The sequence below is a fragment of the Pyxicephalus adspersus genome, chromosome 10 (genome assembly GCF_032062135.1).
Source record: "Pyxicephalus adspersus chromosome 10, UCB_Pads_2.0, whole genome shotgun sequence".
Taxonomy (NCBI): domain Eukaryota; kingdom Metazoa; phylum Chordata; class Amphibia; order Anura; family Pyxicephalidae; genus Pyxicephalus; species Pyxicephalus adspersus.
Genome location: NC_092867.1, coordinates 1,312,911 through 1,340,744, shown reverse-complemented (window position 1 = coordinate 1,340,744; position 27,834 = coordinate 1,312,911). Strand labels below are relative to the sequence as shown.

Genomic DNA, 27,834 nt, shown 5'->3' with positions numbered 1-27,834 from the left:
GACAGGTGCGGCATGATGGGAGCCATGGACTGCCAATGCACCATAACGGGTAGAGAAGCCGCGTTTCTGTCACAATGCAGCGCACAAACACGCAGCGGTGCATTGCTTTAATGCATTGGGGTGCCATTTGAAATTTATGGTACATCCTGAAATGTTGCTCATCCCTATGGGGGATCTCTGTGGGCTTAGTGTTATTGGTGTCAGTATTGGCTCCTCACGCCACCTTCTCCTTGTGTGACACTATAGGTTTTATTTTTTTTTTTTATTTTGTTTTTTCACATTATTTATCTTGTTTATTCACAGTATTACAGCTGGGTAAATAAAAGCTGACAGTCCCCAGCACTAATCTCCTTGTCTCTGCACTGACAGGACAGTTCGCCATGACACTCGGCAAACTTCCTCCTTCACCTCAATACGAAAAACGCGGGAAGAACGAGAACTGACCAATCAGCGCACAGCCCGCGAATCTCCGCTTGACGTCACCCTTTTGTTGTGAGCGGAGGGGGCTGGCCGGAGCGGAGTGCGCAGGCGCGTCAGAGGGGAGCTGGGCTCGCGCACTGAAGGATCCCTTCGGGTCTTTGGTGCACCGTGCACTCCCTCTTGGGGGTCGAGCCAAGGGATATCAGGGGGGCGCCTAGAAGGTGAGCGCCATCTACAGCCGAGGCAAAGCTTCTACGGAGCCCTGCAAAGCTTTTGGCAATTATTTTCAGTGGATGACCCCACGTGACCAGGTGGGCAGGACTCCCATCACTGTCTTCGCTTGCTCGCCAGGTGAGTGTGACGTCACTGACAGTGAATGGGATGGGTGGACTGCGCATGCGCAAGTTGATGCATGCAACCTGGACGTGATGTGTTGCCTGTGCCATGACTTTGACTGGTTGATCTTTCTTCTTCTACTGATTGCACCCCACGATGTGCAGAAAGCTGACTATGCTCATTGCAATCTGATTGTACAACCTGATAGGATCACATGACCTATGTTTACAAACAAATCCCATGTCACCGCAATGCATTAGTGACACTAGACCCTTGGCGTTGTCCCCAGAGCAAGCAGTAGATGGGAAATCATCATTGGGGACACCTGTTTTAGTGACAGCTGCTTTAGAGGGCACTTTAAGAGATTTACTCTGACTTCCTGTTGCATCTCTGAGACAGGAAGTGAAGGGAAATTAACATCAATGATCTTTTTGGTTTAAGGGTAACATTCTTCCCACTGGCCAGCAATGTAAGAGGAATTCTTCCCACTGATCACCACACTAATACACTGTGATCTATGGATATAATAATTACAGCAGGGGGTTCCTTGAGATCTGAAAGTTATTTTAAGGCTTCCCTCATATTATAAAAGTCAGGAAACTCTGATCCACTCCATGGATGAGCAGCTCAGCATCTCTCTCCATGTTCCTCCGGGCAGATGTTACAGTACAAATACAGTTTTTATACAACAAAGAGAGATTTGGGGCCAGCTGGATCTGGGCCCGGAGCTGAACACGCCTGGGTTGTCCTGCACATGTTTGTAGTTTGTGCCTTAAAGCGGAACTAAACTCAAAATAAAAAAATCACACCTTTAATCCCACAGATCCGTCGGGAGGTTTCTTCGTTTGGGTGCCTATTCAGCCCGATGCCAACATCTTCTTCTGGGTTCTTCTTCCTATCTCACCAATCTCGCACTGCGCATGCATGAGCAATTGTTTTCTCCCATTAAAGAAAGGGCTCCTAATGCACACGCTTTTTTGCCCTCCTACGTCACCCGTTCTCGTACAGACGGGAGATCGGGTGACATAGATGGGGAGAAAAAGAATGCTATGCATGCGTGAGATTGGCATTCTTTTTTATCCCATTGAAGCAAGAGCTCCTCCTGCGCATGCCTAATCTTGGGGAGCAGCCAGAAGCCTCCATGGCATATGCAACCCGGGAGCAGGGGAGGGGCTTTACCCTTTTTTTCGTTTTTAAAGTATGGGTTTTAAACTCCCCCCCCCCCCCCCCCCAAAAAAAAAAAAAAAAAAAAAAAAGAGAAAGGAACCACAGAGCACGGTGGGATAACACAGGCATCTATCAGGGTCAGCAGCAGTGTTCTCCCCAGCACCTTTTAGCCAGGCGCACCACCCAGTACTTTTCAGCTGTTTTTGGGTAAATACTGAAAACTTGCTGACAATACCAGGGCCGTCACCCTTCTACAACTTCTTCCCACCCAGCTTAAATATTTTTGGAGAAAATCCGGAGCTGAGGATGACAGCCAGGGAACTAGCATTAGATATAACATTGAAATTACATTTCATTTGTCATTTCTGATTTTAACACAACTGCAGCATTTACCGAATAAAATGTATAGCTTTCTGATTGCTTTTTTGAATTCTTTTAGGTTTGAAAAATTTTTGACAAAATATACATTTGGCAGAGATCCATTGTATACAGACGGCCCTATCAATGTGAGATATAATGATGTCATTAGCAATCCTCTGAGGTAGCCATGTTGGTTACATTAAGACGTTTCTTCCGTTGCAGTGCTGCACAATCAGTGTTTTGTGTGGTTATGTATCTTGCTGCATGTGTGTGGGTTGTATGAGACACTTCAAACAAAGCTCTGCTCATGTGACCGCACAAAAGCTGTGTGATTGTATTGTCTGTTCTGACGGCTGATTTACATATGGAAAGCGGACATAAACTCAAAATTTGTACTTTTCTTAAAAAAGTAGACCATGCTTTTATTTAAAGTAAAAAGTTGTATTTTTTTAAGTGTAATACCCTGTTTAAAAAAAAAAAAACGAAGGGTGCAGCCCCCCCTTCTTCTTGGAGGAGGCTCTTGGCTGCTCCATCTGCGCATGCTTGATCTTGGGCATGCACAGAAGAAGCCCTTTCTATAATGGGAGAAAAAAATTGCCAATCACTTATTCACAGCGAGATCTGCAATCTTTTTCCCCATCTATGTGTACGAAGAATAACCGGAAAGAGGAGTGAAGGAGATGGCAGTGCCCGTTGCTTCCTCTGCATCAGGCCGACGATGAGTACCGGGACGCTGCGGGACCCAAACGAAGAAACGTATCTGTGAAATTAAAGACAAGTGTGATTTTTTTTAGTTTGACTTTAGTTCTGCTTTAATGCAACACAAAAAATGTGGCAGAGCAAGCCAGTGAAATGGCATATAAAATAATAAAGTACCATTTCAGACCTGCGCTCTGCAGGGGGCTAAACTGCAGCCCCATCCTCTCCCATTGTGAACTATTTCTTGCATTCAGCTGCAACAGATCAAATGCGGTTTGCAAAGGCTTCATTCGGTTGTTGTTTGTTGCGTGCGAGCCGCCAATCGTATGGATTGATGCCGCAAACTTCTTTAATCCGCTTCCTTTCCCTCTTACAAACAAACTTGCACTAACCTACCCCATTAACATTCCCCCGTCACCAATATTTTGTGAAGTAAACTGTCCTTATCAGGGATGCCAATGTTTGTCCACAAAGTCCACAAAGGCTCAGAGCACATGTGCAGCCAGTGACCTCCATCCAAGGTGCAGGAAACATTGCACAGCTTTGCTATAAGGGTAAAGTGCCATGGCGTGGGTTGCTATTGCGGGTTAATTAGGGTCTTGTGGTTGCGGTGTCAGTTGTTACAGGTGGCGGTAAAGATGCTGCTTGCAGCTTATCCTTCACAGCCAAAAAATAGGGACGGTGAAATATTGCCCACCTACTGCCTATCTACCAACACTTACTTATGTGGCAATGGGTGGCTGCTGGGGTACCAGGTGACACGCACAGTGCCAACCACCTAAAAACTGTGCTTTGAATTTTCTGTGTAAACTGGACCTTGCTTCTGGATCGAGCGATCCCGGGCAGCTCCTGGTGTCTGTCACCAGTGCACCAAAGTTCTGCTACCTAAAGTGTACCTAAACTCACAATTTTCACTTGACATAAAAGGATAGACAACCCTTTTATGTAAGGTAAAAAATCTGTTCGTTTTTTTTTTTTTTTTTAATTGCAACACCCTTTTTTTAAAAAAGAAGGGTGCAGCACCGCCCCGACCGAGAATGAATGGGAGCACATTCGCAGTGAAATCGGCATGTTTTTTCCCAACCTACATCGCCCGATCTCACGCCTGCTTCGGATGTTGTAGGAAGAAGAACCAGGAAGAAGAGGTTAAGATGGCGATGCCTAGGGCTCCTGCATGAAGACGAATGCAGGGATGACGCAGCACTCGATATAAGACACCTCCGGACCAATCGACTGCCCCGGGATTTAAGGTAAGTGTATATTTTTTGTTTTAGGGGATTTTTGACTTTAGTTCCTCTTTAAAGAACCAGCGTCTGCGTATTAGACATTGGACGGCAGTACTGGTATCTTTATTCATTTTCTATGTGGCTGCCACTGGGAGAAGCTACCCGCAGCATCTTTCCAGGCATAGGGAAGCAGCAAACACACCGCAACCTTACCACCAGGGTAGAATTGAGAAGTTCCTTTCCTTGTACCGCTGTCCTGCAGTCATAAGACAAATGTGTTCCTACTAAAAATTAACCGCGCTTTACCTTTAAGAAGTCATCAACACAACCCACACACATGCACACTTCCCCTCCCGCATTGTTTTGCTTTCTTCCCACTTGTGCTTTTACTTGTCTGTACCGCATTGTCTTGCTGCTCACTTCCTGTTTTACTTTCCCCCACTTGCTCATGTATTGCTCAGACCCGGAAATTTTTCTTTCTCTGAGGATGTAATGTTGTAATGCTTCTCCTACATTACAGAGCAGGTACTGAAGAACCTTTACAGGTACGCATCTTATAATTCGGATAGATTCTTCTCTCCTCGTCTTTTCCTGTAACATGTGAAATCTTGCTGCAAGCTTGAACAGTTCCTGTATTGTGCTGCATGGTGTTTGGTTGTGGTGTATATGCATTATAGCATGCATAGCTGCTCACATGTTCAAAGCAGCAAGATAATTGTGCAAGTACTTACCTACTTTTACCTGGACTGCATTTGTCCCGCCAACCAGAAGTTCACATCCTTCTGGTTGTAACTTTGGTACTGCGGTAGAAATGCTGATTGGAATCAGACATGAGAGATTGTTAAACTGATCCCATCCACGTATCAATGGTGAGGGTTGCACTTGCTGTTTTGAATGGCCAGCAGGACCTGGTGGCCCTGTTCTGTAAGTGGCTTTACATGAGATTTGAATTAGCGGTGCCCGGTTTCAGATACCCAAAAAGCTGCCAACAGTGAACCAGCTACATGTATGACTGGCAGTATTAATCGTTATATTATAAATAATGTTTGGGGTGTTTTTTTCAGTAACATTTGGCTGTTTCATGATCAGATGGGGTGAGAAAATAATGATTGCGGAACAGAAAAGCACAACCACCTGTCAACAATCAAAGGATCGGGGGCTTTGGATAAAATAACATTCCCCATCCTTGTCCTCCTATAAAAGGATAAGAAGAAATCACAACTTTGGGTTGCCATCGTCCCAGTTCTTCTGTACGGTTTCACAGCAGCCTTTCTAAATCTTTTGGATATGGGGGAACTCTTGAAATACCCATCGGGTCCAAAAGAACCCTTGACGAGTAATCCAATGCCCACAGCTCACTTGACATCAGAATGGTGAACATTGGGTAGAATTCCTCTTACATTGCTGGCCAGTGGGAAGATTGTCACCCTTACAGATAGCCAAAAACATCATTGGTGTTACTTATACTGCCCTGAGAGGTGCAAACTGCCCATAGCTCAAGGAACCCCCAGCAACCCTGAATGAGGAACCCTGAACTGGAGGAAAACACTGCTGCTTTGGGTTGCCAAATTCTCCTGAACATCTCATTCATTTCATATAGTTTTACCGCCTACTTACTCGAGATGGGATTTGTAACACGGCACAATTTGCTCATTGCTCTGGAGGAGCCCTGGTCAGGAAACCCCCCCAAAAAAATATCCAAAGACCCAATCGGACAAGTTTAGTTTGACTTCTCTAATGAGTAAGTTTACTTACCAATATTACTTTTCTTAGCAAGTGATTTACAAAGGATCATCGAGTGCCAGAGCTCTGTCTGCATGTTCTGTTCTGCCCGAGCAGCAATGTCAGTAATATCAGATTTAGTTCCAGTGATGCCACTCCTTGTACTCAATGACTACTAAAAGCTAAATTACAGGAGAACAATCACGTTTCCTAGCTGTATCCAAGCACCTGAGTAATTTTCCCACCCATTGTCAAACCACTGGATGGTATAGCGCAGCCTTTCTAGATTTTTTTATATAGAGGACCACTTGAAATACCTTTCAGGTCTTGGGGAACCTCTGCTATAATTACTTTATTCATAACATAGTCTGGTGGTCAGTGGGAAGAATTCCTATTACCCAGTAGGAAGAATGCCATCCATACTCATAGCCAAAAAGATCATTGGGGTTTCTTAAACTGATCTAATGGCCACAAAGTGCTCATTGCTTGAGGAACCCTGGTTGAGAATTGCTGGTTTAAATACTTTACTATCACACTTTGATCTGAAAGCGAAGAATTTCTATTGTCACTGCAACGTAACCACTCATCCATGCATCGGCCCTTTCCAAATGTCTACAGTTTGTGTTTTGACCTTCGTAATGTTGCACAGTTGTAGAAGGATGAAGCATCATGCAGTATCGGTTCCTTATAGACAACAGTGATGTTGTTATGTATAATTTTGGTACCAAACTTCATTCTTCCAGTGTTCTTCATCGAATCTGGGGATTCTAAATTCTCTATTTGTTCTTAGCAGCTTTGTTTGAATCAGCTAAAAAGATCTGGGGAAACAATGGCTTCATTTAACTTCATTGAACTGAACTGAGAACTAAACCCCATTATTCTCACTTGTCCTTGTTCCATCGCAGGGCATCTTCTCCCTTTTTCTCCTTTCAGGTGCAATCTTCAGCCATGTTGGTCGGCCGGGCCAGTATGAGATAACTCAGGTGCTGTTCCTTCAGTCCCTGAAAGCACAGGGATTGCCGGGTATCCTGGCACTTTACCGGAAGGATCAGGCAGGTAGGAATGAATATTGCAGAATGGACATGGCCTGTTCAGTAATGCCCTGCCTGATCCAGAATTTATAAAAGTGGAACTTTAGTTCTGCTATAAGGCGACGGTCTTGTAGGTCACCTGCCGCTGCAGCTAAAAGACCATTGTTGGGGAAAGAAAGCAAGCAGAAAATATGAAGAACCATAAAGGACAGATAAACAGATATTGGCAGAGAATCTTTGGGAGCAGTGAATACAAATTTGACATTTTTATTCCACTTGGTTACCCAAAAGAAGAGGTGGCCAGAGGTGCATTCATACCCATCTGCAGTCTTCTGTGGCCATGACGTAGAAGGATATTTCATGGTCATCCTGACGTCGGTAAGGATACAACATAGAATGTTACAATATGGAATCCGATCAACTGACGTCTGCTTCTTTTTTCAATGTGAGCGCTGTTCCCTCATGTAACATAAGCTTGTGGGATCACTTGGACCGGGAGAAGAACATCAATCCTGCCAAATCAAAATAACAACTATGGTGAGCCTTCGAAAAGCTGACCACAAACTTGCATGAAAAATATTACTCGCTTAGAAAAGCAAAATGCAGTTTCTTTTTTTTTGTTACTCAGAACATCGACTTGAGGAAACACAATTTCGTATTTGTTTTGTTTTGTTTGTGCTGAGCTGGCTATCCGGGTAAAAAGCTTTAGGACGTGTTTGCACCAAAATGCATAGAAAACACATGCATGCTGATGCAATTCTTTTTCATTTTGGTTTTTACATGTGTTTTTGTTGTGTCTTTTTCATTATTGCCTATTGCATCAGTTCCTTCTTCCTGTGGATAGGGAAGAAGGCATTTGGATGCGCAGCATTGACATACGTTCTTGTGTGATGCATAATTATGCAAAGTTCAGTGATTTCCTCGGACCCTTTTTGCTGGCGTACCACCCAGCACTTTTTGGTAAAAACCTGGCTGTTTTTGGGTGGTTACAGAACGGTTGGGTCACAATACAGAGCCGGCCACCCACCTGCTTACTATTTCTTCCCACCCAGCTTGGGTTGAACACTGAAGTTGCATACAACTTTTCATCAATGCAAAGTCTTTCCAGTGGAGAACTAGCGAGCTGCACCCCACTGTGTTCTCCTCCCTTGACTTGTAAAGCGATCGTTCCTGATGGTCGTTCATGGATCCGTCACCATCAGGCAACCTCTGTACACATCAGATTCTCATCTGAGAGGAGCACAACCATTCGCCTCTGACGTGTGTGACTAGAACGAATAGTTCTTGCTGTACCCATGCATTTGGACTTTGCGGACGGTGCTTCCAAATACAGCCACAAAGCTGGTGTGAGCAAAACCTAGCTGCAGCCAATCTTCCTGATTTATTAAAGCTCTCCAAGGCTGGAGAGATTACACTTTGATCAGTGAAACTGGGTGATCCAGCAAACCTGGAATGGATTTCTTCAAAGTCATTTGCTATTTTCTATGTTTATTATGCAAAAGTTTTGACTCCTGGACCAGATCCATTCCAGCATTGGAGAGCTTTATTAAATTGTAGTTAAGCTTTTTAATTGTGCAAATAATAATTTTATAACATCGTTGTGCAAATAACAAGTGAAATAATATAGGGAGATAATTGTATTGAGAAACAAATGTCTAGCTCAGTGCTTCCTGACCTTTTTTTTTTTTTATCATGGGAGACCCTTGAAATAACTTCCAGGTCTTCAGAGGACCCCAGCTGTAATTATTATATCCACAGTACATTAGTGTGTTGGTCAGTGGGAAGAATGTCACCCTCACAGAATCATTGGTGTCAGTTAAACAAACTGCTCAATGAACCCCCAGCAACCCCTGGGCCTGGTTGTATGGATGGACCAGCATCATTATTCATTCTGAATGTGGGAACTTTGTTTTAGAATTCGTTGGAACTGCATGAACGTCTTCAAAACCACATTACTGTCAGAACAAAGACACTTTATTGTCGCTCAAACAATTGGAAACTAGCGCTTAGTTTTCTGGAAGATTTGTCCTGACCTGTTTTATAGTATAATGAGATTATATAGAAGGTGGAAGACCCACGCATGAGAAACACTAAAGGGTATCAGGTGGGATGTAGATGTTAAAGAAGCTGTATAAGGGAGGATACAGAAGGTAGAAGAGCTTACAATCTATTAGGGTATAAGGGAGGATACAGAAGGTAGAAGAGCTTACAATCTATTAGGGTATAAGGGGGGTACAGAAGGTAGAAGAGCTTACAATCTATTAGGGTATAAGGGGGATACAGAAGGTAGAAGAGCTTACAATCTATTAGGGTATAAGGGGGATACAGAAGGTAGAAGAGCTTACAATCTATTAGGGTATAAAGACCCAGCACTAAGCACAGCTGTGCCAGAGTCCTGATCCTGCTGCAAGTAGTATGCTGCTGCTTCTCCAGGTATGGAATCTCGGTGGGATGATACATTAGTCACACTGTCAGTGGCTTCCCTCACATAGACAGGCCGGGTACACCGACTTCAGAAAAAGCTGCTAAGAACAAATAGAGAATGGAAAATAGTTTGGGATTTGGAGAATGGCATTAATGTTGTTTTTTCAGACACTGATGAGCAGCGTGTCCTGCTGACTTTTCTGTGGATTTTTTGGACCTTTTGATGGCTGTCTAATGGAAAATAAAGCCGTAACTATTAGCCATCTAGCAGCTTTTGCAAAGAGGAAAATTAGAATATTTGGGGTAAAGTTGCAGGGGCCCGATTGCCATCTGGCTGAAATTTGTTTTATGATCTGCAATATAATTTTATCTTTCTCTATTTGTCTTCCAGGATGTTGGGTGGTATGAAAGAATGTCACAAAGCTGCCCTCATCAAGCTAAGGGTGACATTGGCAACACAACTGCAACCTGAAGATTTATTGGAGCACCTGCTGGCTGATAGAGTCCTAACTCCCATTATGAAGGAGAACATTGAGGTAAGGAAGTTTCCCCTGATAGATCCTGGTTTTGGAGAGCTGGGTTTCCTGTTATTATAAAGTGCTTTAGTCAAATTTTTTTCATGTATTGAGGCTGGTGCATGGCACGATGGCTCTTCTAAGGGATTTTTAACACTATGTCTAACAATATTTAGATATGCAGGGATGGAGCTACTAAAAGTCTACATATAGTTTATTAGCAGTATTTCTAAAGTAATCAAGGCACAAGTTAACTATACTCATCTTTCGCCCTTCCATCACAGGGTGCCACCATCTTTATATTTTTTTTTCTTTTTAGATAAGGTCTTCTGCTATCTAGATTGACCAGGCCAGAATGACATAACTGCATGTGAATTAATTCAATCCAGGGAAGCTGGGATTGCCACTTCTCCTAACGGTCTTTGACTGTCAGGTAGATAAAAGTGCTTTTTGCAGAGGGGACATCATCTGTCACTTTCTGCAATAATGCCCTGTCTGATCAAAAAGTGGAACTTTAGTGGTTCTATAGGGCCCCTTCATCTTGGTTAGGAGAAGTCTAACATCCAGTTCAGATGCTTAAAGGTGAAGTTTCTTTACACAAAAAAATGGCAGCTTCACTTCCACAGAGAGCTTAATCCATCCACAATCGGCTTCCATTCTGTCCCGTGCCTCCCTAAATTATTTCTTCGTTCCAGCACTGAGGAACCAAGTGGTTCCACCATCCTAGCTTTCTCCTTACATCACCCAATGTTACCACTTTGCCCGCAGATCATCTGTTCAGCATGCTGCAGCATCACTTGCATCCCTGTAGCCATAAATTTTCCACCATTCTCGTCACCCCCTGCACAGAAACTCAGGCTGTGCACAGCTGAAAGGGATTCTGGGGTGGGTGCTGCAGCCAATGTATGGATTGTTCAGTCCTTTCTTGCCATTGGCTCTTTGGTCTTTTTAAACCTCTCCAGTGTCGGACTCAGGTTACTGGATCCTCAATGCACTTCCTGACAGCTAGTCATCTGTTTGGAATTTCTGTGTTGACCCCGGCCTGTTACCTGACCTCACCTTGTCTGCCGCCTGCCCTGACCTAGGCCAGTCCAACTACCTCAACTTGACTCGCTTTGTTCCAGCCTCATCACCATTCCTAAGTGGAAGTTTTCTGATCTGTGTCACCCCCTGGTGGGGAGAACCTGGAAGCCGTGACCTGGTGACCCCTTGCAGCAAAGCAGCGCGGTGGCCACTTGGGTCATTAGCCCATCACTCCTTGCGGGGTGCGTTGGAGAAGACCCGGGGGTCACTTAGATTACATGCTTCAGGTAGTCCCAGGTCACCTGATCTCACACATAAAGAAAAAAACCAAAGTGCTAATCTTACTGCACATGCGTGAGAACGGTACTTTTTTGTACATTGTGGGGAAAAAAAAAATGCGCAGAACGATCACCCTGAAGCCTCTTGGGTTACTTGACATACCTGTTCTAAGCAGTTAAATCCTCCCAAATAGGAGAGGATTTAACTGCTTTAATTTAAAAAGAAAAATGTTTAGGAGGGAAAAATCACAAATTTTCTACTTTGCATTAAAGGTTTATCTACCCTTTTATATAAAGTAAAAATGTAGTGATAGGTCCGCTTTAATCATAGATACCCAGAATAATTATTTGTGTTGGCAGTATTATTATTATTATACAGTATTTATATAGCGCCATCATATTACGCAGCGCTGTACAAAGTCCATAGTCATGTCACTAACTGTCCCTCAAAGGAGCTCACAATCTAATGTCCCTACCATAGGTCATGTGACCGATCCTGAAAGAATGAAATTGAATCAGAAAAAGAAGCAGACACATCTCCGCATCTCACCTTCTTTAAAGATGCAATGGGTATTACATTTTGATAGCAGTGGTTCCTTTGTTTACAAAAGGGTTCGTTTCTGGCAGTCACCTCTTGGTTACACCCAGTCCTAGAATAAATATTCAGCAAATAAGTAGATTGTGACTTAAAGCAGACAAATCCAGGTAATTAAGAATGATCATATGAAGAAAAAATGCAGAAGTGAAGATCACCTTTTGTAAAAATGACTTTCCTATTAATCTTATGTTTGGATTGAATTGGATTCATTTAGATTGTAATTTAAGTTTTCATGAATATATTCCCAACATGTCATACTATAGTAATAAAGTACTTTTTTGGAAAGGCTCCAACAAGTTATCCTTGTTATGTAGTCCGGTGATATTTGCCTAGGCTCAGAAGATGTCATCAGTCTGCTGCAGGCAGGAAGAAGAATTTCCTGTCTCCCTTTCCTAGTGAGCAGACTGTAAGCAAGTCACAAAGGAAGATAATCATCATGCTAGTCTCGACTGACATGTGTACAGCGGTTGCCCGATATCGCTCATCAATCCGCCACAGTGGATCAATGAATGACGATTTGGAATGACTCCTCTGCATGTGAATAGAGGAGAGTACAGCCGCTTGTTCCTTCCCTCTGCTTTCCATAGAACACAACAGGCACTGTATGCACAGCAGTTTTTCATTCATCTTTCAGCATCATGAAAGATTATTTCAAACTTCCAATATTCTACAAATGTACATAGCCCAAGAGGCTGGTCTGTGTTAAATATTGGTAAACACAGATAACAATAGCACAGGCATCATGATTTGCATTGTGTTGTGATGATTGTGTCATCCCAGCATCTCTGTTGTGACCCCAAACAAAGATGGCTCCATCCTTTTAGATAGAAAACCAAGGCATTGTCAGGGAGAGTTCTGTGATCCGAGAGGTAATAAATAACATGTTTCACTTTACCTATATACTAAATAATTATAGGGCTGTCTGCCTTTGTTGGGGGGATTCCCAGGGAAGGCTAAAATACCTCTGCTGCTACCAACGCACTGAGCTAACCTTCTAGTTAGTTTACCTGGTAATAATACTACACTTCTTTAATAACCATTGTAATCATTTCCTTTTTGTATCCTGTCAAGTATTAATTCTCTGCTTTCTGTACCTGCAGGAAACTCACATTCCAATGTCTGTGCAAGAAACCATTCCAAGAGGAAGACCTTCTCTAGGTGAGAATGTTCTGGCTGAGCAGTTTATTCATCTTTCAGTACTGCCAATCCAGTATATTAATAGAATCCTATATTAATATTATTACACATTATTTTTATAGCCCAGACATATTACGCAGCGCTGTACAAAGTTCATAGTCATGTGTCTAGATGTCCCTCAAAGGAGCTCACAATCTAATGTCCCTACCATAGTCATATGTCAATATTACAGTCTAAGGTCAATTATGGGGGAAGCCAATTAACCCAACTTTGCAGCACTGGGTCCTAGGTTGGAATATCAGCCAGGACACTATCTGCATGGAGTTTGTAGGTTCTCCCCGTGATTTTGTGGGTTTCCACTGGGTACTCCAGTTTCTACCACATCCCATAATCATGCAATTAGGTTAATTGGCTTCCCCCCAAAAATTGACCTTATAATGTACTAAAGACATATGACTATATTAGGGACGTTAGATTGTGAGCTCCTCTGATGCACAGCTAGTGACAAGACTATAAACTTTGTACAGCACTGCATGATATGTCGCTGCTATATAAATAATGTTTAATAATAATACACTGGAAAGATTCTGTACCAGGGAATATTCAGTAAATGTCACATTCACTGCTTTATAAGAGTGATTATGTTGTGATAGATTGAATCTTTCTCTTTTTCTCTACTAGTTGCAGAACCATAAGACTAAACTTACATGCTTGTTCTTGCCTTGATATTAGTGTGTAGGTGCTGAGCAATGATTGCTTCTATCAGACCTTAATCATGCAATGGCTATGCAATGACCAGTAATGGTATATTTTGCTATTTTCTAGAATGCTGTGAGATGAGCCTAGATGATGGCGATGGTCCAGTAAGTGTGAGTCAGACCAGGGTGGACTTCTTCCTTTCTCACCATAGACAGGTTTGTAAATCTTTGACTTTGTGGGTTTCCTAATACATTGAGGATTCATTCTACTTTTTACGAAGCACGGTGCAAAGCTACATCAAGCCATTCTCATGTCAGCATTGAACGGTTCTGTGGAGTACAGATTTCCCAATTGCAATAATTGGGCAAGGATAAAAAGAAGTAAATGCAAAATAAATAAACAGATGAAATTCCAATTGGAAACTTGTGTCAAATGATTTTAAACTATCCATTTCTAAGATTAACATAGCCGTGCCACAGAGTACAGTCCCCTATAGCATGGCAGGAGACTTGATTTTTACTCCAGTTTTCTAACACATATCAGGTTCCTCCCCAGGCACTTTTAGCTGGGTGCACCACCCAGCACTTTTCAGCACCCACCCGGCTGTTTTTGGGTGGTTACCAAAGAGTTTGGTCACAATACAGGGGCTTCCACCCACCTAAAATTTCTTCCCACCCGGCTTAAAAAAATTTCTGGGTTGAGCACTGCATATATACCTTGCCCCTCCACCAGCCTGTGACTGGATAGTGAAAGGAGAAGCAGCGGACTGATGAGCCAATCCCTCTGCCTCCATTTCCTCCTATCAGCCTTCTTATCACATGAGCAGTGCTGATTAACTACTTGTGCTTCTTCTTTCTCTCCCAGTCTTAGTTCTCTGTGTTACAAAATACATTCAGTGATGTGTTTTATTAATACAGAGCTGCATTTGTTTGTGTCTTTATCTCTGCCCAGAGTTCTGGTTTATTTGCAGTACACAGCTGGGTGGTTTGTTCACTGTACTGAATGTGAAGCTTTGACTTGTATATGTCTCCTTCTAGGCTTACAGGATGAGCTCTCTCCCTCGTGGCTTAGCCCTAATCATCAGCAATATCCAGTTTTCCGATCCTGAACTGGGTTATCGCCAAGGAGGAGAAGTGGATGAGGCCTCTCTGAAACACTTGTTTTCAAGTTTTAACTACCAGGTTGTCTTCAAAAGTGATTTAACTGCTCAGGTATGTAACTACACCATGCAGCATTTTACTCTAGATTTACTTACACTTATAAAGGTTAAAGGACTCCTTTTATTTTATACATGTGACACCAAAGAGCTAAGTGTTTGACTACTTAAACCTCCGTACAGATGTACAATAGACGTCAGATAATTGTCGTTGGAAACAATCTTTCCTTTTTCAGTGACAGATTGAACAATTATTCTGCAAAAGGGAGGGAGGAGCACAATGAGTGGCACCCCGCTGGTGCCACTCGTTGTCCTCCTCCCTCCCCTTTGAATCGTGGTCACTACAAATCTTTCATCAATCTGCCTTGACAGGGGACTATAAGGCAGATTGTCTTGTCATTGGGACTGTGTTTGGCAAACCTACTGGTGTAAACAAGACTTAATTAGTCCTCTCCGAGTTGTATTCAGCTGCTTCAGGAAAGTAAAATGGAAGCTGTACTTCTTACTCCTTTCCACATTAGAATGCTGTAAGTGACACCAGCCTGTGGTGATGATATGATTGGGTGGTTGTTCTTAGCGGTTTAAACAAAATTGATCTCATGGATAGGTAAGTAAAGGCCACATATCTTTGTATGGGGGACACAGCACCCATTCTGATCTATGGAGAGTATAGTGAGACCCCACTGTGCTCTCCTTCCTTGACTTATATAGCCGATGTTCCCAGTCATTGCCTATGGATCCTAATGGCTGTACCCGTGTCAGATTCACTGAACAATCATTCTTGTCTCAGGAGGTAATCGTCTGACGCGTGTACCTAAATTCCCTAAAAAAAGCCAATCAAGATTTGTAGCCCAGTGATCTCCCCCTTTTAGCTGGGAGTACCACCCGGCACTTTTCAGCAACCACCCAGTTGTTTTTGGGTGGTGACGGAAGAGTTGTCTCACAATACACGTAAAATTTCTTCTTTCCCTTTCTGGTTTAAACACTGAAGCCATTTCACTCTAGTTACTTAGGGCTAAATCTGTAAAGCCGAGCTCTGAGGATTTCTTAGTACTGATCTTGCCTCACCTCACACTGCAAGCGCTCATTTTCTTCTAGGGGAATAAAAAAATAACTTTTATTTAACGTATCCCTTGTACCAGTAAAGCCATTTCTCTTTGCCTCTGACATCCTCATTCACAGTGCAGGATAAGCACTTCCGCATTATAAATGAGAATGCCAAGGGCCATTCACAACCCTGAGCATCTGAGGTTAGAGAAGGGAGATGGCTGTTTAGGGATCAAGGGATGAGGTAGATAAAAGTGCTTTCCGATGTTCCCTTAGATGAAATGAACTTGGGCACTTCACAGTTTGGCTCACTGCAAGGGTAGTTTAGACATATCCCTGAGTTCAGCTTTAAACAGAAAAATAAAGGTTATTGTTCAGTATGTGTGACGGGACACGCTGTAATATTAGATGTTGTACTATTGATTTGTGGTTTGCTGTTTCCGCAGGCCCCAGTACTCATATTACCCTGTGAAAGTGCTGTAAGATGTTGTTGTCATGTCATACAGAACCTTTTACATACAACCAATATTCTCCCATTACAGAAAATCATGTCTGAACTGATCAGTTTCTCCTCACGCCCTGAGCACTCCCATATGGACTCTGCCATTGTAGCCATTTTGTCTCACGGAGTCGATGGTGCTATATATGGAACCGATAGCCAAATGGTTAAGGTAGGAAAAAGGTTTATTGCAGTGCTCAATTTTATTGGACAAATTTCCCTGCAAAAGTCCTTTACAGGAAACCCCTTCTTTAATTACTATATTAGTGTGGTGATCAGTGGGAAGAATTCCTCTTAACATTGCTGGCCAGTGGGAAGAATGTCATCCTTAAGCTACGTACACACTTCCAATTATTATCGTTGGTAAATGAACGACGAACGATCCTGCACGATATCTGCGAACGATCGTATAGCACCGATCCTGTACATACAGATAACGACACGATCGTTCGTAAATATTGTACACACAATAGATGCGATCGTTTGAACGATACAGGAAGTTACATGCACCACAGGAAGTGAACGAACGTTCGTTCATCACGCATGCTCAGACCATGGACGATCAATGAACGATCGTACACACGAACGATGGTCAACGATCGTCGTCCAATCCGATCCGCCGGTCCGGTCGTTCATTTCCAACGACTTTCCTCGTTCGTCGGCGTCGTTGGTTACTTTTTTACGAACGATTTTTGCCCAATCGATCGTTCGTCGTTCATTTTGAACGATAAAAATTGGAAGTGTGTACGCAGCTTTACAGATAGCCAAAATCATCAGTAGTGTCACTTACACAGACCTGAGAGTCACAAATTGCTCATTGCCTAAGGAACCCCCAGCAACCTCTGGAGGAACCCTGGTTGAGAAACATTCAAAGGGTTAATTATAGTCTGTTACCCGTCGGATCAAACTGTGAGGAATGGTAAAGCACAATTACTTTTCAGTATTGGTATAAAAGAAATTCAGCTGATCGATACACAAAATAGCCAAAAGTTCCTGGAAACCTGACAATAACACCTACTATATGGCCAAATTTATGTAGACACAACTGAAAATGACTTTAGGTGATTGCAGTGAAGGGTACTGATAATTAGCACAGCATACAGATAAATGTTAGACAAGTTAGCACCTCCAGTATTGCGGTATCAGTTTGGAGATGTCCCCTTTTTGTTCCAGTTTGTTAGTGCCTATGTGCACTAAGCCAGCTGCAGAACCTTAATGAGAACCTTTGGAATGAAATAGAAGGCAAGTTGAGAGCCAGGGCTTCTCGTCCAACATCAGTACCTGGACATCACACATAAGAAAACATTCCCACAGACAAATTTTACTTTTCATATAAGGGTTGTCTACTTTTTATGTAAAGTTAAAATGTTGAGTTGAGGTCCACTTTAAGCTCAAAAATGTCTCCACTAACTTTTGACTGCCCTTGCATACAATTAACAGTCGACAGAGAAAAGGTCAAGTTTTCACGTTAAACCTATGAAATCCTCATGTATATAGCTAAAAAAAGTGTTGGCATTCATTTTTTTCATGTTTTCAGTGTCTTGAGAGTTTGCAGATTGTGAATTGTGTGTTTATGTGAGTGTGGTAACACTTTCTTTTATGACAGTTGCAGGACATCTTCACAATACTGGATAATGCTCACTGCCCGCAGCTACAGAACAAACCTAAAATGTTCTTCATCCAGGCCTGCCGAGGAGGTAAGTGTAACAACTCGTTCAGCCTATGAAAACCCCACCAAATCAGTAAAATGCTGTGGGATAGATTGTGCGATTTATATAACAAGATGGTGGGATTTCCAAGAATCATTCCAAGTAACTATTTTATTACTTCAATAAATAAATCAGAAAAGGTGCAGCCTGTTACAGTGGGACAGTGTCTAACCCAATTATTCCAGTTTATGGACAACTGATTAACCCACAGATTGACTGAACCTTCGTGGTGCTTCATGTTTTTATGTAACGTGGTTTCTTCTTTACCTGAGAGTATTGTACCTTTGATGTATTACCTAACTCCCCTCTTATTTCTCTGTTTCTCCCCTTTCTCTTTTCTTGTCTTCTCTCACTTTCTCTGTCTCTTCCCCATCACGCGCTCTCTCTTTCCCTTTCTTTCACCCCTCTACTTTCTCAACCTCTCCGTCACCCCTCTTCCTTCTCCCCTCTTCCTTCTCTATCTCATTCATCCTCTCTCTCTGTCATCCTTCTTTTTTTTTCTCTTTCTCGCTCATCTTCTCCCTCTCTGTCACCCCTTTCCTTCTCCCGCTTTCACTCATCCTCTCTCCAACTAACATTTTTTTTCTGTTTCCTCTGATCTGGATAATTTTATAATTTTTCCGGCTTATCTCTAATGTCCCTTCCACAAAAGTTCCTGACATATTCCTGACATATTCTGACAGTCCTAAATATTTTCATGAGTGAGGTCTAAACCAAGAATGACAATATAAAATAAAAATGAAAGAACGAATTTGCAATATGAATAAAAAGCTTTCTGATCTACCAGTTGGCTTGCAGTCTACACTTTTAAAAATTTTGCATTATTGCAGAAAGGGAAAGGTGATGTCACTTATACAGTATTTCTTCCAGCATTCTTACCTGCTTGATTGCCTTCTTCATCATTCAGATAGTATGCACCTGCTGGGACTTATAAGAACTGTGTATATCTTATCACTTTCAACCTATCAAACTAATAATATATCTTAGGTATGGTCCAAGTAATGGGGAACAGATCAGCTCTTTGGAGTTCTTTGTCCTCCGCTGGCTTTGTTAGGCACTGCTTACAAAGTTCAGTACAAAGTTCACTACAAAAACTGTCTCTGTTCATACCCTATGGTTGCAATTAGATGGAAATCCCCTGTTTTTAGTAGATATAAATCTAGAGATGTGATGATCTTTAAGGTAAAAAGTCTGTTTTTAGTTATTCTGAAAACACATTTTCCAAATTATGGAAACCTGGATCAGTTACAATGATGATGTACATCTCTCCTTGTTTGCTTTTCTTTCTTCCTCAATCTTTATCCCTCTCCGAGTGTGCTAATTACTCCAGCATATCTATAAAGTGCATTCTACAGTTTCCTAATTATACATCCGTTTAAATATTCTCTCTCTCCTTCCCTTATTTTTTTCCTTTTTTTCATACTTTTATTTTTTCTCTCCATTTATCTCTTTTTGTCTCTCTTCCCCAATCCCTCTTCTGTTTTTCCTCTTCCCTCCCCTCTTCCTTGAATTGTCCTTGTATGTTTCTTGGTTTTAAAGCCTCTATATAGGGAATAAATTGTATAGTGTTGTTTATATGTTGTTATAGTATATTGTTTTTAGTTTTTCTTAAAACTTGTGGTAAAAGACAGATTTAGCCAGATTTTCTTCTGTATCTGTGTGTAGCCTTTATCTTTTTCTTGTAGTTGAGGCAGACCGAGGAGTTGACCAGAGAGATGGAAGAGACCAGACTTCTTCTCCAAGCTGTGAACAGAGCGATGCAGGAAGAGAATACTGCAAAGTCCGCTTGCCCACCCAGTCTGATATGATCTGTGCCTATGCCTGTCTGAAGGGTGAGTGTGAAATGCGTTAGTGTAAATAAAGCGTTTGTACAATCTGCAATAGGGCAGTTTAGGAGAACAGTTTTCAAATTCTAACTTAACTCTGTATTGTCCTATTCAGACTTGTTCTGACATCCGCTCTCTCCGTTCTATTTCAGCTTAATTTTGGAAACCAAATGTATTAAATAGCACAATGAAGCTGCAGCCTCAGACTGATGAGTTCATTTCTCTTTAAAAAATCTCCCGCTGTTAGCATGTTCCTTGTTAGCACATGTACTAATACTAAAGTCACATTTAGCTGCAATCACTGCTTGCAATACAGAATTGTATTTTTTGGGGTGTTTAATATCAGTTTGGATATCATTATATCAGGGGTACATAGCATAACGTTTCTTGCTTATATCACCCAGCCTTCTTTGATCCTCTGGCCTGCTGACAGATTCTGTTGTGCAATTACATTTTGCATTTTCCATGATTCCAGCACAGCTGCATCATAAAATCCTCCAGCCAAGGGAAAATCCGAAGTGTTTGTTGTGTTTTGTGAACCCCAACCCCTGATACCAGCGGATGTCTGATGCTGGTGATCTGCCCATGTGATTAGATTGCAGTGTACTTACACAAAAGGAGTTTTTATTGTGGAAACATATTGTAATTGTATATTTCTAAAGCTCTAGAAAGGAAACCCTAATCTTTAAAGAAGTTGAAAAAGGAAAGCTTGCTGAGATCCTTCCCTGTTGCTAATTGTCAGGGTACCCTTAAAGAGAACTCCCCCAACATTAATCCATTACTGCAGTGTGGTAGAACAATTTAGCTTTTTTTGGCCTGACCCTTTAGAATTTAATGGCTTTTCCATGTTGTTTGTACCTTAAACACCCACTGAGAACAAAAAAGGCCAAGAATCCTGAAGCAACCCCTGTTTTCAAGCATTTTGCAGATAATTGAGTAACATTAGCATATTGCAGTGTTTCTATACAAACAGTTTCTGTGCCCATTATTGCCTGTGTTTTAACCTCTGCAATGCCAGATTATCTAAAACAGCCCTATTTGAACTTTTTTAACATGGGGAAACCTTTGAAAAAACTTTAAAGTCTTAGGGAACCCCTTCCATAATTATATTCACAGCTCACAGTACATTTGTGTGGTTGTCAGTAGGAAGAATGCCTCTTACATTGCTGGCCAGTGGGAAGATTGTCACTCTTACGGAAAGCCAAGAAGATCATTGGTGTCTGTTTGATCTGAGAGTCTTAAACTGCTCATTGCACATGGAATACCTAGAAACCTGTGAAGGAACCCTGGTTGAGAAATACTGGTCTTAAAGGTTGCTGTAATGAGTCACGGTGCATGTGATTAGTGGACTCTGTCTGGGCAGTCGTGTGGTTTGTGACAACCAGTGAACAGAACAGTTGTGTTTGACTTCTCTGTTATCAGAGGCATCCACCACAATCACATAAAAAACAAACATTTCTTCCCTAGAGATACATGGCTTCCATTGCCAATCCTGTTCTGAAAATACTTGTCAAATAAGATTTAAATCACTGACCTGAAACAAGTATGTATCTGTAGGGTCTGACATCATATTTGTATGGTTATTCCAGGGGATGGTATACAATATTAAAGCAGAAGGATAACCATGACAGCTAGGGAACTCATAATTTTAGGATAAGGGATAGAAAAGGCTGCCCCAGTGTGTCAGGGTTTTCTTTCAGCTTGTATAAGTGGGTCACATATTTTCCTACAATCTCTTTCAGGTACTGTATCACTTCGTAACACAAAACGTGGCTCATGGTTTATACAGGATCTTGTTGAAGTGTTTTCCAAGTATGCTAAGGACACACATGTGGCTGATATGCTTGTAAAGGTAAGCTTAGCTGTCATTAAAGTAGGAATTAGCTGGGGATACGGAGGAAGGTGTCTAACAAGAACTGGATCTTGGAGTTTGGCTTTAAATCCAATGTAACCTATGATATGATGATTTTATCATTTTCTTCCCCAGGTTAATGCTTGCATTAAGAAACGAGAAGGCCACGCTCCAGGGACTGAATTTGACCGTTGCAAAGAGATGTCAGAGTACTGCAGCACGCTGTGTAAAGACCTCTACTTATTCCCGGGTATCTTGATCCGATCCAATTCATCATCAAACATTTGATTTTCCATTTCAACAGGAAGAAGCTTTATTTTTTTATTGACTCTTTCAACGTCTTCCAAGTTTCTATATAGTTCTGCTCCACTTTTGCACTTGTTTCTTGCTTACGATGGTATTCCCGAGAGGCGTCCTGAGACGGGTGGTGTCATTCTCAAAGAATTTGTTCAGCTACAAAGTAGATGGGACAAACCCTCGTTCCAGAGCTTCTTATGTCCTAAGAGCCGAGTGGGCCTTGCACCCAAACCTGCTGGCAGCTCACTACCCGCAGGTCTGGTTTGTTTCTTTCTTTTGTACAGATGATGTTTATAGCTTGGCATTCTAAATACCTTTCTGGCACCTAGGTTTGGGTGCTTGTCCTCAAAACTGGCTCCAGAGGAACTATCATATTGTAGGATTGTATATACCTTGTCTTTTTCATTTGTTCTGTCTTTTATGTTTGCAGGTTCACTTTATTTGTAGATGGTATAGTTTATTTTATGCACTTATGTTATTTTCTCTCCCCATGACATACAGAAGCTTGGCTGAGAGATACATTTTTTTTATTTAACATTGGAGCATTTTTATTTTGAAAATTTGAAATTTAAGTTAAAGCTGAACTCCAGGTTCTATTGTTTTATTTTATTTTTTTTATTTTTACAGTTCTAGTTGGTAAGAGGACTTCCATTATGCATTTCTTCCTCTTACTTGTTGTCTATTGCTCTGCCAGCAATGCTGCCAAATCCTTTACCCACTGATGCCTTCATTAGAATTTTTGACCCTACTGTAATTTACTCACCCCTGTGGTTCTCTGGGTTACTGGGTTGGTGTAAGGACTATCCCAATGTCGCCAGTGTTGTTTCCCACCTAGTAATGCCCAGTAACATTGATTAGTATACAAAAATGAATAATCTCTGCTTCTTATGTCTGTGTGAATGGCATTTAAGGAAGTGTAAGGATTTTTACACTGACCAACCCTTGAAGAAGGCTAGTGATCATTACGGATGCTGACATGATCCAGACAATCTCATAGAACTCTATGGGGTGTCTGGGACAGTAAGGACTTGTGGTGCAACATGGAAGCAAACAGTTGAATTGTGTCCATAAGCCATTTGTGGAGGTTAGGTTAGGTCTTTTGAAAAAGAAACAAATATACTTAGTTTTAAATTATTCTCATCCTTTGAAGCTGTTGCTAAAATGGTTTAAAGTGGAAAGTTGGTCAGGCAGGTTAGTATTGCAGGAAGGACAGGCGAAGCCCCTACTGCAGTAATGTTTCCGATTGCTCTGGTTTCTGGCATCAAAGTGTTGATTGCCAGGGAAACCTGGAAATCCCAGCTTCTTCTGTGTGTGCCAGGGATGACTTGTCTCCTGCGTACCGCCTGGGAGTAAGGTCATCCCGGCCCTACTAATCCAGATAGCCCACGATCATCTCTGGAAGGAAGAAGAGAAGAAAGATGGCGGCGCCTTTGCAGATATGCAAGTCACACAAGTTCAGTTCCAAATTAGGTTGAACCTGTGAGTATAGAAAATAGTAGCTTCTGATTCCGATGATTTTTTTAATGCTTTTGATGGTGTTGGCTTCGATCATCCTGACACTGCCTATTAAATTCCTGTGTAAAAGCAAGTATGCTGATCAGGAATTCTGTTTTCACTGACTGCATAACCTGTTTCAGGTCAGTGACTCTCTAGAAAGTGAGCTCACACACAAACGTGCCTCCTCCAGCAGTGTTATGTCCTATACTTCTGACCACACGTACTCGCTGGTCAATTATTACAAATATTTTAGCTTTATTTTAGCTTTAACTTTTATTTTTAATTCACATTTAGCTCTGTTAGGGACCCCCTCCGTAATGGTCACTAGCATTCCTCAAGGGTCAGGAGGTGTATCAGGTTTGTTTGGTCAGAAATATGAGGCTGATAGGATATTATGTGGAAGTGATTGGTTTGCTCAGTAAGAGCAGTCTTGTTCTTCAAGGGATGGCAAAGAATTGATATGTTGATGTTCCCCCCTGGTACAATAGTTCCAATTTCCTAAATCCAATATATCACCCCTAATGCGGGACTAAACCCTGGGGATACTTACCTGTCTCCGGTCTTTAGTGGGTGCAGCCATCTCCTCATTTCTTCTGCATCCCGATCTTTGGCCATATTGATTGGATTGACAGCGATCCGGCAGGTAAGAATACTTATTGCACACATTGTCCGACCATATCTGCAATAAGGACCTGCCTGTTTCCAAATTTTTTAGGGTGGAATTTTAGTTCCACTTTAAATAGGAGCAATGAAATGCTAAAGACAGCGCACTAGACTACAAAATATAAATCTTAATTCTATTAAACGGAAAAATTCTCAATGACGTTTCGGGCCGTGCAGGAATCCCTTTATCAAAGAAACCAATCACTTGGTCACTTTGATGAAGGGGTTGCTGTGCAGCCCCCCAAACAGTTGGGAATTATGTGGTCAAAATAAATGAAGTTTTTATATTTTGCAGTCTGAATCGCTGAGATTTGCTCTGCCTGCGCTTCCATTGATCTATATCTTTGTGTGATTTGTTTAAACGAGAGCACGGTCATTACTGAGCCATGGTTATTAATATTATTTGGTGCTGTCAAACTTCATGGAACAGTTTGATTCATTCTATGAATCTGACCAGCCAGTAATAAACTACAGCCCATGTTCTTTTTTGCTTTACCTGCAATTGGGCCTTAAAGGGCCTTGTTATTTAATCCTAGTTTACTTCCTGTAAATTTTTTAAATGGCTTATGTTTTTATGTTAACAGGTTTACTTTGCTTTGTCCTCATTTCCTTTGTGTTTGCACACTTGCTGTATTGGATGACCAAACAGTGAAGAGCTGGGTGACCTCATCACTTCCTGCTTGAGACATTTGAGATTGCTGCAATTTGCTTCCAAATTCCATTCTATAAATTCCCCCAACAGGTCACATATACAGGATTTCTTGAAAGTGACTTCATTTTTGGATGAACAGTTGGTAAATAAGCCGAGGAATGAATGCTGACTTATCCCAACACCTGTGCTGAGGATTATCGCTCTCCTAACTCTGAACTACAGGGAAATTAAAAAAAAAACTTGCTCTAGGGAAGCCCACAGTTGCAACTTTTTCCAACTTATTCTGTAAAAAAGACTTTTCCTCAGCTCGCTTCTCCTTCATAAGTCAGCTGCCTGCCAAGGTTTTAGATAAACCTTTAGAGTGCTCACTTACAAGATGGGACTGTTGCATTGTAGATGGTGATGTCAGAGGACCTTCTCATCAGAGAAACCTTTGAAAGTGGAGGATGAAGAAAGCTCTGTTTTTGGCTACCCTAGATGTACACAAGTAATTAAAGTGGAACCAAACTCTGCAATACCTACTTCTCCCCATTCTGTCGCAGGGTGCCGCCATCTTCTTCCTACCTCTTTTCCTAGATACAATTTTAGACCTTCTTGATTGGCTGGGCTGGGATGACATAAGTCCTGCACAGCTATGTGGAAGTTTAGTGCAGGGGGTAGCCAGGATTGCCAGGTATCTGACAGTGCACAGCTCAGAGGGTAAGAATGCTTAAAGCAGAAGGGACATTGCATGTGTTTTTCTGCAATAAAGGCTGGTTTTAAAAGTGAGACTTCATTTCACTTTAACCCCTGCAGCCCAGAGAAGATTGTACCCCCACTGCAAGAGCATTTTCTTCCCTTTTTCCTGGAGCTCTGCAGTATGAGACATCTTCTTTATCGTATACTCGGGTTATAGGATGTCCAGTCCCCCCTTTGTGCTCTGTGGTTTCTTTAACCACCCCTTATATCTTATGTTGTGGGGTGGAACCACAGCACACAGAAGGGGACCAGATCTCCATGCACAATGCAGAAAATTTATCGGCCATCATAGCTCTTCAAGAGATTGAAAATTATCAGTCACTTTAACAGAGGCACTGTTAAAGAAAGCCTCACTTTGTAAATATTGTAGATAGTTTAAGTTCTCATACAATTTTATTGTAAGTTGATATCTTACAATTACTGTCCATTTCAGTCTGGAGTAATGCAGCTGTAATTTCTGTGATCAGATTGGTCATTCTTTTCCTTGCAGCAATTTTTAGTTGTATACATAGGGATAGCCCAATCCTCTCTTCCCGCTCATGCATCTTTCTCAGAAATATGGGAGCTTCAAGCTGCACTTTCGACATGTGGAGGGGTAATTCTTTTTATTATGACCTGTTGGGTGAATTGTAGACCTGGAAACAAGAAGCAACTTGCAAACTGAACGACACCAAATGACCCATTGATTACAGAGTGTGCAAACAGCATTCATGTACCTATTACCTTCATTACCCACCCCCCAAAAAGCCAAACTGTACTCCCTTTATATAGGCTGTAAACTCCTATGGCATTTTGTGTTTCAAGTATATCCACCTGTCGATATCAAAATACATTGGAGCTTGGTGAGGAAATCAGAAAAAAGCAATGATAAAGCAAATGATTCCATAGTCATGCAGTGTTGTTTATGCATTGAATATTTTGTTGAGAAGAGTATTAAAAAAAAACATGCAGCTTGAAATTTTGGCACTTTATAGTCCCTGTTTGGAATTTACCCTGAATGCTATGAGTCCTGCTCACCAATCATCTCCTCTGTATAATAATGGAAAGATGGAATCATAGCCATTAGAAAAATATTGCAGAATTGTGCAAAGACGGTGGGTAATCCTAGGAGCCAGCTTCCTGTGCACCAAAGCTGTATTTGTGTAAAGTGTTTTCCATATCCAATGCAGATCAATTGCAGTATTCTCCTCAGAAATGTTTTTAGGCTGGGTGGGAAGAAGCTGTAGGCTGTTGGTGCCCCCTGTATTGTGACCCAGCTCTTAAGTAACCACCCAAAAACAGCAGAGTGGTTACTGAAAAGTGCTGGGTGCTGCACCCAGCTAACGGGCTGGAGAGAACACGGAGTTCTTATGACTGATCATTGTGCAGTAACCCAATTTAAGAACACCTGTAAGCTATAAAAAAAAGCAATGAAAAACAGAACTTTCAGCGTGTAATGATCCTAGGGCTTGTGTACCATTATTTGGTTTGGGTGGCTTAAGCTTCGTGCACACATAAGATGATTCTCACCTGAGATAAACGGTCGTGCTCGCCTCGGGCAAAAATCAGAGGTGTACAGCAGCCCCGATTCTGTTCATCAGTCTGCAAGAATCTTTCTGATGTATCCAGTGTCAGATGAATGAGGAACGTTGTCTGCACAGTGCTGTTTTGTTCTGCTACAATGGGTTGATAAATGTCCGATTGAGCATGACTCTGTAGGAGTGCACAGTGGGGTGCTGCTTGCTCATGCTCTTCCCCTCTCTATAGAACAGAACGGCACCATGTGTGCAGCTCGTGTTCATCTGTCACTGGAAATGGTCGCAAAAGATTTTCCTACAACAGCCATTTGACATCTGAGGTTTTGCTGACAGCCAACGGTCGCCCACTGAGCATTGTGATGGGCTTTTGCCCAGCCTTCATCAGATGCCCACCTAGGAGATTTCTCCATAGGGTCCAGCACTGCCCCACAAATATACAAGAGCTTTACAGGCACACAGGAACAGTAAGTGCAAACAAACCATTATTGCTTCAGTTTGCTGCTACAGACAAGTGAAGTCTGGATTTTCGGAAAACAAAGAAACCCCTTTATGTTTCCTGAACATTCAAAACTGCCGGCGGTCCGGGTATCACATGTGTGGCCCTTTTCCATGTGTCTATCTCAGGTCTTTCTCGCTTTAGTCACTGCCTTCATTCCATGTTGTTTTATACTATGCTAAATAAACTAAAATGAATATCTTTCCGTTGTTAAAAAAAAGGTTCTTAAATAAATTCTTTTTGTATAGAA

At 41.8% G+C, this 27,834-nt stretch overlaps 1 protein-coding gene across 1 annotated transcript; it reads left to right on the top strand.

Moving 5' to 3' along the window:
* The first annotated feature begins 519 nt into the window (after nucleotides 1-519).
* On the top strand, nucleotides 520-27,834 carry CASP2 (caspase 2). The gene is made up of 11 exons (XM_072424758.1): nucleotides 520-771; nucleotides 4,106-4,232; nucleotides 9,777-9,949; nucleotides 12,802-12,957; nucleotides 13,762-13,850; nucleotides 14,673-14,846; nucleotides 16,381-16,509; nucleotides 17,944-18,034; nucleotides 19,732-19,878; nucleotides 21,615-21,724; nucleotides 21,860-27,834. Exons 1-11 carry the CDS (start codon nucleotides 714-716, stop codon nucleotides 22,010-22,012), a joined length of 1,407 nt encoding a protein of 468 aa, XP_072280859.1. The 5' UTR covers nucleotides 520-713; the 3' UTR covers nucleotides 22,013-27,834.